The 13,645-nt window shown below is 39.2% G+C and overlaps 1 protein-coding gene across 1 annotated transcript in view; it reads right to left on the bottom strand.

Annotated features, from left to right (window-relative positions):
* LOC136269025 (uncharacterized) overlaps positions 1 to 13,186 on the bottom strand; it is a 62,134-nt gene extending 48,948 nt beyond the window's left edge. The window contains exon 1 of the mRNA XM_066064493.1: positions 12,855 to 13,186. Within this exon, the coding sequence (XP_065920565.1) occupies positions 12,855 to 13,137 (283 nt within the window). The 5' untranslated portion in view covers positions 13,138 to 13,186. The remainder of the gene's footprint in view (positions 1 to 12,854) is intronic.
* Positions 13,187 to 13,645: the final 459 nt, after the last annotated feature.

Below are 13,645 nucleotides of genomic sequence, written 5' to 3'. Positions count from 1 at the left end.
TGGTGCACGCTGGAAGCAGAACATGACAAGTACATATCTCTTTTCATTCAGAGGTTGTAAAACATTTGAAGATCTGGAAAAATGATGACGTTATTGGGCACATATGTAGATCCTCTTTTCACATTCCCGGGTGGCTGTGATACAATGTCCGCAACATTTGAATAGGTAAAGTTGGCCTAATCAGCAATCAAATGATGTGCAAACAATTGAAAAATTAATGATGGATTATATAATGCAACAATTGTACATGTTGAAAAAGTTGGAGTTTGATGGGAATCAGTCTGATTTATTGAGGAGTCTCAGGTATACAAAACAAAGTACATGGAAATGGAGGCATCAGAAAGTTATTACACATGCAAGCTGTGAAAGTGTGCTAACCCTTGCAGTTGGATGGAGCTTTCAGGATCAATGGCTTTAGCTGATGCAAGAAGTTATTCATTGGAGGGAACTTAATATGGGGCTGGAAACTAGAAGGACTAAGGCTGCAACCGATGATGATAGACATGGGACCAGTCCCATAGATCATATAATTAAGTTTGTACAATATAAATTCCAGCTTTCCACTGTAAATCCATGTGGTAGCAATATTATGCTCTTGTTGCAAACATGGATTATTAATGTGTTGCAAAATGTGGAGGAGAGAGAGTTGCAGAAGTGCTAAGGAAACTATTTCTTGTGAAAAATAATTTAAGGATAGCACATTTTTGTTGGTCACAAATGACCAGATTTGCAAAAATGGGTCTGCAAATACATCCGATTGAGAAACCACAACTTAGTGTTCAAGTTGAATATCAAACTGAAATTTTCTCCACCGAATAAGTGATGCTGGTGCTCACTACTGATCAAATTGCAAGTCAATACCATTTTCCAATCTGAAGTTATGAGTTGTCAAAGTTGGTAAATTGGATATGCGTGGAAGATACACTTTCCTGAATCTAGTCATATATGCTAAATACTAAATCGGCCATAAAAAATTTTCCCCCGAGGTGGATTTTAGAGGATTTTGAATATGTTATTCTATGAAAAATGTGCTTTCTAATGATACCAAATTCAGCTTTCTTCGAATTTTTTCCGGGTTCACCTCTTTTTTCAGTTATATCTACCGGACTATATGTACAGTGAAACCTGTCTACTTAGTAGTAAGGTCGCTGCCGGGCCAACTTGTAATCCTCAAATGTGTCATTTGTGTAAAGTGACATAGATTTTGGGCATGTTGTATTTAATGCTCGCCTGTCAGTTTTTACAGGTGATCTGGTCATAGTATGCAGTAGCAGTTGTATGTGGTCAATACATAACTTTGGACCAGGTAGGAAGTCATGAATATCAGATCAGTTTACATACAGAGGAATTGTGTTATCTTGTGTATTTTTTTTTATAGTTCTCAATTGTTAACCGTACATGGATCAACTGTAGTGACATCAAGGGTGTAGTGAATTTCCAGGTCAGTCTATGTAAGTACTAAGAAATATAGTTGTTTGGATCAGGGGTGCTGTTATGATGGTACCAAACTAATGCACTTGTCAATTTCATGCCCCACCCCCCACCCCTGGACATCCCCACACCCCAGGTGGGGATTTGACATTGCTTCTTGTCCCCACCCCTGGGGCAATTAACAGATGTACAATTCACTAACCGATTTTTGGTAGTTGCATTTCTAAAATAATAAAATCGCACTTGCTATAATATTACTAGCTACAGGACAGGTTTATTACTAGTCGCATGCATGTTGATTTTTGTAGGTCGATTGTGTCATCAGATATCCAAGCAAGTGTCTTTGGTGTTGCGACCGATGTTCCAGGTTAGTTACTTGTGTGTTTAATTTAAGGTAAAGTTCACTGCCTGCTTGCATGTTCTTTTACAGTTCTCACTTAATCTTGTGTCGTCATGCAGACATCCAAGAAATCATCACTGGTGTTAAAACTATTTTTAGTAATGTCTTGATGTTGACTGAAGTTGTGTTACATGATGTAATAGCATTGCTGTATGTTTACCATAATGCAAGAATTTTCATGGATTTTACGGCCATCTTATCCATGACATTTGAATATTGTGCAAGTTGTGTGCAACAACCGGCCCCAACTCATATACACAGTCACCGGCAAACCACAAACCACATTCCAACAATCTGTTACAAAACTTGAAAGCCACAACAGAAGCTCATACAGTCACTGCCAAACCACATTCCATTACAAAATTTTTTTGTATCATGGTATGTGCATAATGGTTAATGAAAGCCACAACACAAGCTCCATGGTACACACTACATAGAGGTGGTAACCCCTATAGGTTTGTTGCCTCAGTTTTGTATTCACCTTGACCTTTGTGGTTAATCTATTAAAAATTAAATAGAGAAATTGAAGATTATGCTTAAAACACCTTCCCTAGTGACTTTGTTCATTACACCTTGTTTATAAGGCATCTGGAAATTATGAATGCTCTTCACGCCTTGTTTATAAGACATCAGGCGATTATAAACGCTTGCATGGGGCGTGGCACTAAATGGAATCTAAAAGATTTCTGCTTAAAATGCCATCCCTAGGGAACTTACGGTTCTGCACGCTTTCACAACTTGTTTATCAGACATTGGGGCTTGTGTCCACATCGTGTCTTTAAAAGTTATTGTAGGGATTAGAGGTTTTATCAAAGAAAATACGCATATGGACAAACCAGAATTAGATAATGGCAGTGCTAGATGGACTGTACAAACACGGGTATGTTGACTGGTATAACGTGACGCTAGATGCAACATAAGGTAGAGAAATAAAGTGAAATCTGTGTAAATACACCTATTTTTTATTTTAGTGAGGTCGTAAGACTATAACGACTCCCAAAGATTTTTTAAACACGTAACGCAATACAAGCCTATTGAGAGATGTTGCATAATCCAGGGCTAACATTGCAAAACCATCCCTACACGTAAATAACTCACAGTAGTAGCACGCGTCTTTTATATGGGTGTGCGCTTTGTAGTTTTTTGGCCGCGTGACTCATTACCGTGAGTCTTGATATATAAACATACAAGTTTGTACAGGCCAGTATCATGAAGTTGTAACATGGGCACGAGGGCTTTGCCTGTGGCCCTTGGGCTGTCAAGATACATATCAGGCAAAAAGCCCAGGTGCCCTGTGTTACAGCTAATATGTAGCACATTTGTAGCAAGCTAAATCGTCAGCTTCTGCTAAGAGTCCAGGACATACTACATCATCTTACATATATTGGTTTTCGATTATCAAACTCAGCAAGTAGTCATTAGTAGTATCATGCCAGTTTTTAAGCACACACAACTATGGCATTATTTTTGATTGAGTATGGAAAGAAAGCATCATGGGTATGGCAAGCAGGTAAGGTAATTAGTGATATACAAAATAGCATTCATTACAATGATATGAACAGCATTTAGTGTATGGCTAAGTTATTATAACACACCATGTGGCTTCACTCCACCGCATCTACCTAAAGTAACTAGCTAACCTCTTGCCACTCATTTTGCCTTTCATAGTAACTAACGCCAGTTATTACATAGATCAGATTATAATGTCAAATGCCACAAAAATAAAGCAAATATAAATAAAAGTCACAGCCAGGCTACATCTGAATGTAGCCCAGGCAAGTGACTAGTCAGGCTGCATTGCAAACGTAGCCTGGTGGTACTTTTAATCTGTGTTATCAAGAGACTGGACACTATAAAAAAGAATTACCAGTTCTGCCACAGTGCAGTGCAGGTGGATTAGCATACGCTTCAAGGATATTATTTATTCATGATTAGCTATATAATATATGTTGTACTGTAGATCAGGAAATATTTGACAGTAAGAATATTTAGTTGTTGCCTCGACCAACGATAATAAATTACACGAAATATTTCTGCTCTTGAATATTTTCTACTTGCAAAATACTTTTTGGAGGTTGAACCGTCCACACACTTTATTTTTATTATTACTAGGACTGGGTCACATACAACCAAGTACATGTACAAACAGGACAAACTAACAACAGGGCAAGGAATATACTATGTAGCTAGCACACTGTGGTCAGGAGAATAAGCTACTCCCAGTGGTGCAATATAAACACCAGTCATATAACAGTATTGTGTAATTGCATGGCATCAGCATGGTTTTCTAAGTTGGTAATTAACTGTAGATGTGACTACTACAACAGAATGAAAAGTTAGAAACTGACTGCTATATTAGGGTATGTGACTGCTCTATTAGAGTATATTCAATCTAAACACGTCTGCAAGATGAACACACACAACTTAACTATTTTAGTGATTTAATTTCTTGTAGAACTATAAGGTAGCTAACCAAACACGGTAATTAAAAATGTGTGCGCTAAAGTAACTGCTCTATTAGAGTATCTCGATTGTACAGTATTTTATAACTTACTTCCAGCCTCCTTACATTAGCTATCTTGCAAGCACCATTTCTCCAACACGCTGATGAAACCCACCATTAGCAGTGTTTAATATGTCACCTGTAAACAACCGGCTCTGATAAAACATGTGTGACCTAATTAATTAACAGTAACCCGTTGTACATCTGCTTTCCACCCGTCATCTCTCTAGGATCTCTGATCGATGAGCAAAGCGAACACGTACCCACAATGGAGCACAGGTCATGTGATCAGCATTAAATAGAATCATCGTACCATTTCTATCACCTCCATGAAAACACCCACCCATTATACGATTGTCTCTTTGTTCAACATGAATTCTATTCCTGGTGAGTGCAAAGCCTTAGGCCTTGTAGTTTTCTCAAACATTATTTATTATTTATTCATTATTATTTATGATGTAATTTTAACCGCATTTCTTATTATTCTTCTAACACTTGAGGAATGAGTAGCTACGCTGTTGGAGAAAAAGACTGTCATGGATAGTGGCCTACTGTCAGGGTTCCAATATCTGCCAGAATAAGTTTGCATGCCATTATAGCTGCAAATTTAATATAATTATAATATCTAGTGGTCGAGGTTCCATCATAGCTGGGCATCAATCACAATTGCATGTTCATCATGTACAACAGCTACCTGTATATCAACTTTTATTGTATCTTGTACACTCATTTCTGGCACACAAAATGCATAGTGATTACTATGGTGCTAGCTTCTAAGCCCAACAGTGTGTTGAACATATATACAGCATCAATAAGTATCAAGCCATGTTTAACTTTGCTGTACAGAAAAATTTACTGGTGTAAAATATTTTTGTGGCTTGGGCTGCCTGTGAAAATATAACACATCAAATATATTTTATAACAAAATTATCTCGAACAAAATTTTCCCGATTTACGGTAGTTGTAACATGGGCACAAGTGATTTGCCTGAAATATATGCACCAGCATGAGGGTCCGCAGGACCCAAGTGCAAGTACGTATATTTCAGGCAAATCACAAGTGCCCATGTTACAACTAATATATTCCACTTGGGTGACTCACCTGCAAGTGTGGGAAACTGTAGGAATGTTTCGCGAGTGTATTTATATGTGATCATGTGAATTTCGTTGGTGGATAAAATCGTAAGAGCAATGACAAAGCGCTGCTGAGAGGCCAAATGTAAGTGCATCAACACAAGCATGCAGATTGCTTTGATTGTGGGTACACAATTAAACACAGAAAGCCCAAATGCGAGCTGAGCAGCTCATAATGAAACTTAAAAGTACACTAAAGTACTTACTATACTAGCCATGAATAAACTAAAACAGCTAGTGAATATGTTACATGCTATAATGGCCTAGTCTGGCAGCACCCACACCCCTTCGCATAGAGTAAGGGTCTGGTCACTCTAGCATTCAAAATTTGTAGCATGCTACCGAAAACAGGTCACAACCAATCAGATTGCGTTGTTGGTAATTACTAAATATTTGTAACATTTGTTTTGTAGTTACCATAGATAATACAGATTTATGTAATGTGTGAAAGAGTTTGTCACAAAGTTTTGTGAAGATGCAATATGATTGAGGTTGCTTGTAGTCGCCAATTTGAAAGAACAAAAGATGGAGGTAGTGAAAGAGCCTTGTAGTTAGAATTGATGTACTCATAAAGCTATAGAAAGAATCTCAGTTACGTTAGCGGTCGTTCATTAATCTATTTCGTGAACTACTTACTTTGTGTGACTGTTAGACATACCATTCTTGCTGCCATTATTGTGACATCATAGTTTAATTACATTCCATTGTTAGAACTCCGTAATACTAGAGTGACCAGACCCTTCCTCTCTCACTATACGTGTGTAACATCATGCCAGGTGTCAAAACAGCATTATAAAGGTACACTAAAGTACTTACTTTACTATCTATCAATAAACTAAAGTAGTAAATATGTTTACACTAATGGCCAAATAAATTAAAAGCACTACACTTAGTACCTGGACATTGCTGTGCAATGTAAACTAACCTGTGACCTTCTTCATCCAGTAAAACAACGAACAATCTTCTTCTCCAAGCCCACAGGTTATCTATGCTTGGCTCACTTTACAAAATTAAAACCCACTATCGATCCTTTGAAGTATCACTATATTAAAGCAGAGGAGATCACACAGTTTCATCAAAGAAATCAAATGATTTCTAAGAATGCCTGGAATGCATTAATGAGAAGTGGAGGTAGTATATACTACTTCCTTCCTTGTTAAGCATTCCTGAGCACTGATAGCAGTGCTATTATTATTATGCCACTTACGCACCTTCCCCTCCCTTTGAAGTGAGGTGTGAAAGTGATACGTGTGTATATCATACAGCACTATAGTACTGTATATATAGTAGGGGTTGGTAAGAAATCATATGGTTTCGTGGATTTTCTCACCTTAAAAATGGCCTTGCAATAAGTTTTACCCAAAAAACCACTTGGAATACATTAGTACTGCTGTAATGATGCTGTACCTCGGTTAAATTAAGCGAAAAGTCGAATGTTTCGATGTACAGTGAATTTTAAAAATTTCTAAATTCACCTGGATTTTATCTATCTACCTGCCTGCCTGCCTGCCTGCCTGCCTGCCTGCCTGCCTGCCTGCCTGCCTGCCTGCCTGCCTGCCTGCCTGCCTGCCTGCCTGCCTGCCTGCCTGCCTGCCTGCCTGCCTGCCTGCCTGCCTGCCTGCCTGCCTGCCTGCCTGCCTGCCTGCCTGCCTGCCTGCCTGCCTGCCTGCCTGCCTGCCTGCCTGCCTGCCTGCCTGCCTGCCTGCCTGCCTGCCTGCCTGCCTGCCTGCCTGCCTGCCTGCCTGCCTGCCTGCCTGCCTGCCTGCCTGCCTGCCTGCCTGCCTGCCTGCCTGCCTGCCTGCCTGCCTGCCTGCCTGCCTGCCTGCCTGCCTGCCTGCCTGCCTGCCTGCCTGCCTGCCTGCCTGCCTGCCTGCCTGCCTGCCTGCCTGCCTGCCTGCCTGCCTGCCTGCCTGCCTGCCTGCCTGCCTGCTGTAAGACCTGGTTGCACTAGGTGTATGGCTCCAGAAACTTCAGACAGCTAAGGTAATGACAGTGGATTCACAAATCTGTTGTTCCAATTACGTTCTGTCCACTGCACCATCCTGTTTACTTTCATCATTCATTCGCCTCTTTGTTCTTCTCGAAGGATAATTAGTAATTGCAGCATTTAATAGTTGCGGCGTACACCACAACTCAAACACGTGGTTTTAATGAAGTGTGAGTACGTGTGTGTAAGCATAGATTATTAATCCCACACACTAATAATCTATAGTGTAAGTAGTACCCAAGGAGTTGTCTCTAGTATTTATTAACGCTGGGTAGTTGTTTTATATTGTCTTAATTACCAGTTTAGAGGCTTTTTTGTGAGGTAGCTAGCCAATAATGTCCTTGAGGGGCAGATCCACCTCGAGATCCAGACTTCTAAAAGCAAGGGTTCCACTCTTAATGGTGGACTATCCAGCGATGCTTTACTGTAAAATCATCAATATTATTTTAGGCTATTAGAAATGCAGTTGAAGCCTTTAACAGTTGCTGTAATAGCTTTAAAAGACAATACAATAATTATTTTTAAAGGCGCTTATTGCGTACGAAGGTAAAAGGTAGCTGCTTCAAGTGATATTTATACTATGTGGAAAACAAAAAGAGTATAATATAGATAGCTAGCTAGACAAAAAAAATAAACAAACTAGCTATTTAAAAAAAATTAAAATAGGCATTAAGGTGTGTCTCATTTTAGCAAGTAGTTGTCTAATCTTGTTTTCTTACTTTTAATTGCTGGATCGTTTCTCATTTCAGCTGTAACATTTTAAGCTGGTTTCCTTACTTTTGTAGCATGTACATTATACCAATCCCACTTCCTTTTAAAACTTTTAATTTTTTAAGTAGCTAGTATATATATATATATATATCTGCACAAAATCAGCCAAGCTGTGAAAAAAGGTGCGGCTTTAAAAAGCTTGGGTGGAAAAGTTGTGAAATCAAAGGTGGCAGCCAACAAATGGCTGCAATGATGTTAATACTAACAAATGTTAACACTGCACATTTCACAACCTTTTTCATCCAGGCTTTTTAAGGCCACACCTTTTTTTATAGCTTGGCTGTTTTTGTGTGGATATCACTTCTTTTTGTAATTGCAAGTTCCAAAGCCAGCCTATGGTTGATCTTGATAATTCCTTTTAACTTTCCCCCCTTTACTACAGGAATCATCGAAGACTGTGTGGCTATATGAAGAACTGAAATAAGATGAATATTGAAGGTGTGTGTACCCCAATGATAGCTGGGCAGATTCAACTCAAACTAGGAATGGGAGATGCCCTATCACGAGGAAACTTCCACTGCAGAAATGGTTAATTATACCATTCAAGCACTATGGAGCTACGGATACATGAAAACTTTTTATTTAGATTTTTTATTATTATTCCCAGGGTTACCAGCACCCCTTGCCACCACCCTGACATCACAGAACTAAATGACACTACTCCTTCTGAAGAGAGACAAGGAGAACAAGTCTTCTGTAAAAATACAGCACTGAGCAGCATGACTCATACTACCCCTTAATGTTGAGAATACAAATGGGATAAAAGAACCCATCTCAATTTTGTTGTTCATACTTTGTTTCTCACGTTCAAAACGTTATTAAACTATGGTGAGGATACTTGGGTACCATGATATGAAGGCACAATAGCCTTAACTTTGACATCAAAACATGCCTTCAGATGTTTGCTTACCTCCCCAGAATCCTGAAGCATAAACATCTACATGAGCTCCATCTTCATTATTAGCTGTTGCATATTGAAGGCCGGGTCTCACCTGTAAAGAGGCTGCAACGGATGCATGAAAACAGCATTTTCTGGTTTCGTAAAACGAGTATGTAACCCGCCCACATTGGTTGTACTTGGCCACACAACACGGCTACTTTCATATTTTTTGTACAATGTTATAGAGCAATCTAGATTTTCCATTGGTAGATCTATGAAATTATGAACTTGACTATTGAGTAGAATAGCTAGAATTTTCCTTTATAAAGTAGAAATAAAGTGAGGTGGTCAGCTGTGATAGCAGCAGCTCAGTGGTTAAGGATTTGGGTGTTTAGTATGGAGGTCCCTGGTTCAAACGCTGGTCAGTAACTTTTTTTCTTGACATTTTTTATGCCCCTTTTTACCCTGCGGTGACTACTCTAATAGAGCATTTCGACTTCGCGATTTACAGTTTTGCCTTGTAACTCTGTAGCTGTCAAAGCGATTTCTTTTAAACCACAAAAGGTTTGAACTATGATGCATACCAATTTGACCACTGGTATGCATACCAATGGTCAAAAAGTCAAAAGGTTTGACCTATATGCATACCAATTTTTAAGTTATTCCCATAAGTGGTTTACCCTGCAGGCGTGACAACAAGTCAGCCTTTTTTAACACACTTAATCGTCCATAGCTCTATGAATATTAATTAGATTTGCACCAAACATGGTATGTGATTGTGCCGCAATATGTTCTTAAAGTGTACCACAGCTCAAGACAATTAAGCTACACAATTGCATTTTATAATGTTTTTTGTAAAGTGTGCGAAAAGAAGGATCTAAGCCCCCTGAACCCTCTAAACGAAGAATAAAGAAAGAAAGAAGAAGAAATTAGTTGAAAAGAAATCTTGCTCAGATTTGGTATGTGGGGTCTTGAAGGTGGAAGGCATTTGCAGTATAAAAATGATTCCAATTTGAGAAGGGAGCACGGAGCTACATATGCGTGAAAACCACATTTTGTTTCTTCCTGTAAATATACTTACGGTGTGGTGCCTCGGCTTTCTTGGCCACACAACACACTACCGTGTGTCTTGATAGTGCACATGCTACATGATGTAATATCTAAAACTGTTTGTACAGATTTTGCTATGTGAAAAATGTATATGAGTAGGGTAAAATGCAATGAAATAATGTAACTATACTAGTGGACATTAATTCCCACTTCAGTCATAGCCCTGGGATTAAAAGTCCACTACTAAAGTAGCAGGTATAGATGACTTCCCTGTTTCATTACTTTTATTTTTATGATCCCTAATATACTCATATATAAAATTTCTAATTTTTCTTTACACTGATTTGTTTGTGTACTTTTTTGCAACAAAATTTATACAAATATATACCGCATCATGCAAGGAAAGCAGAATGGTGTCAATTGAGCAACTTAATGTGTGCCCCAACTACCAATTACAGGAAAGTAATTCCATTTCATTCTCAGCTTTGCTCCAGCATTACAAACAAGGAACAGTTCAAGAAGTGCCTTTGCAATCAATCCAGTCACTACAAAAGTTGTGATTAAATGTGTACCCCAACTGTAAATATAGTTACCGGGAAGTGAACAGCCATTCCACTTTGTTTACAAACATAGAACAGCACGAGAAGTGCCTCTGCATCACTACAAATATTATGGACGATTTTTATGACAGCCAGCTATACTGAAGCTACCACAAGTTACTACAAATCAACACCGACAGCCGCTTCTTCTACTGTTCTTCATTTGTAATGCTGTGAAATGGGATGAACATAGTTGAAAGCAAAGCGTAATGGCCACTTCCAAGTCAGTATTGATACTTAGGGTGCGCAAATTGTCCATATTTTTTGTGGTGGCTGGATTGATTACAGAGGTGCTTCTCCTATTCTTTGTTTGTAGTGCTATGTATAATGGGCTGAACATAGCTGCATGAAGGCCACTTCACGTTCAAGTCAGTAACTGATAGCTGGGGTGTACATTCAGACAAAAACATAAACTCTGGCGCTTTCATTTCTTTTGATGCGGGTTCACTAGTGGACATTTAATCCCTAATTCGGTCACAGGCATATAGACTGAAGTAGGGATTAAATGTCCACTAGTATATCTGCAGGTGTAGGTGACCTCCTTACTTTTATTCTATGATCCCTAATTGGACTTAAAATTCCTAATACTTGTGATTATTAGCTTCTCATCATCAGTACCAATGTATATGGCTCACATGACTCAGAGTGCAACTTTCTTAGTCTGCTTTAGCTAGTACCTCTTAATAGCTGTATTCAGCCACCAATGATACAATAAATCATTGGCACGGTAAGGAAAACAGCAATGTAGCAAGGATTAATTAACATCACATAACCTAAGTTCTAACATCATTAACAGATCATCAATGCTTACTCCTAGATAGGCACTGATTGGCATCATACTGAAGAAATCTTCTACTGTGGTCAGCACAAGTGTGGCTACCCACAAGCCACTGCAGACAATGTGGCACCCACATAATTCTTACCATATACCAGAGTATGCATGCATGCATTCATGTACTATATATATATATATAGCTATATACTAATGGCGAGTGACTATTCATCGGACTGAACTACTGGACTGGAGTACTGGACTGGCTAGTTTTGGGTTTTTGCACATTATATAGTTGGATTTATTGAGATAATGGCTGTTCAGGAGCCTGCAGCCCAAACACAGAATACAGGCAGTGAAGTATGCAAAACTTGTCTTTTAATAATTATGCTACTGTTCAGCTATGCCGCTATACAGCATGAGGCTGAACAGCACTTACTTCTTTCCTGCTTTGTGACAGCGATAGTTACTCAGTGATCATCTTGCTAGTCGATGAAGATATCCCTATGGCAAGCTCAATAAGTGAGCTATGTAGTCTCGTGTGACCTATTTCAGCACAGCTAAGGGTTTAGGTTTATAGCACAGGCGCTTATAATCTCTCATTGTTAAGCCACTGCTTTGAAATAGATATCTGGCCACATGAGACCACATAGCTCACACATTGAGCTTGCTCTAAGGATATCTTCATTAACTGGCAATACGATCGCTGATTAACTATCGCTGTCACATATCAGCAGTATATATGGTAAAGAGTTGAGCTTCATGCAGCATAGCTGCATAACTGAACAGTAGTATAATTCTTAATGCAGTTTTTTGTGTATTTCACTGCCCATATTCAGTGTTTAATAGTAAGCTGCAGGCTGTCAAACAACCATTATTGGTGAGACTCGATAAATCCAACCATATAATGTGCAAAATCCAACCATATAATGTGAAAAAACCAAAAATGTGCCAGTCCAATAGTCCAGTCCAGTGCGTTCTCCAGTCTACTGAATACTGAGTAACACACATACTGTTCCAAACCCCATCCCTAGGTCATATAGAGCAACACAAAGTGTCCCTGTTTCCTACAAAATTATCTCTCCCTCAGCAAACTTTCTGCTTCACTTTATTAGCTAAGTATCTTCAATTCAGTCCTAGGTAACTTGAAGGCTTTTATATTAACTAGTCACTATCCCACTAAGCTGCAGCAGTTGAAGTTGCTGTCAGACCTTCGGTGCGGCTGGTCACTGTAAAACAGTAATTTAAAAATAATACCCCAGTCAGACCCAAGAGGTGGGGGCAGAGCATGAAATATTAGCTAGTGCACTACTGACACTCATGCCAACCTCCTAGTTTCAAACTCGGAGTTGCTGTCACGGCGGCATCGTAAAACTCTTGACTAATCTGGTAAGGACCAATCAGTCTTCCATCTTCGCTGACTTTGCAAAGATTTCCATCTGATTCTGCTTTACGGAGAACGCCGAAGAAGGTTGCTTGTTGTTGTTTGGATAAGCCAGGACCAATATCGGTATTCTCGTCAACTTGTGTACAATCCTGGGCGTGCAGTACTTTTAATACAACAAACGACAACAGCAGACGCCACATCCACACCAACTGCACGAACTTCATTGTTCACTGTTCACTGCCTATTGGGCACGAGATTAGGTACGGGGTTTCGTCATCCGTACGGCTGAAAAGATTGGGGAGGCGCACGCGTTAATTAGCACTACCTTTAGGCCAATTATTTGTCTCGCGGCGCCCGACCCTAAAAAGAGTGGTGAAACTGTGTATAAATAGTTTGGCACTGCCAGAATGTTGGAAGCTTCAATCAATCCTCCATTTCAAATTGATTATGTAATGCGTACATTTCAAAAGATTCGCGGCCTACGGTTAATTACATATTGGTAAGGAGATATTTAGTGATACTACTGTAAATGTAACATCTGATGGTAGACCTCATCTGAGTGCTCCAGTTAGTACCACTGAGTATGTGGAAAAGTTTACTGTGGATAAAATTGACTGCTGGATTTCTGAAATTGACAAACTTTCTTCTATTGCAATCTCCCAGCCACATGCTGCTTACACTTCTTTCACTCATGGTTTAATTAGTAGGTGGCTGTATGTATCACGTACAGTT

The sequence above is a fragment of the Dysidea avara genome, chromosome 10 (assembly GCF_963678975.1).
Source record: "Dysidea avara chromosome 10, odDysAvar1.4, whole genome shotgun sequence".
NCBI lineage: Eukaryota > Metazoa > Porifera > Demospongiae > Dictyoceratida > Dysideidae > Dysidea > Dysidea avara.
This window is presented reverse-complemented; position numbering and strand designations above follow the sequence as displayed.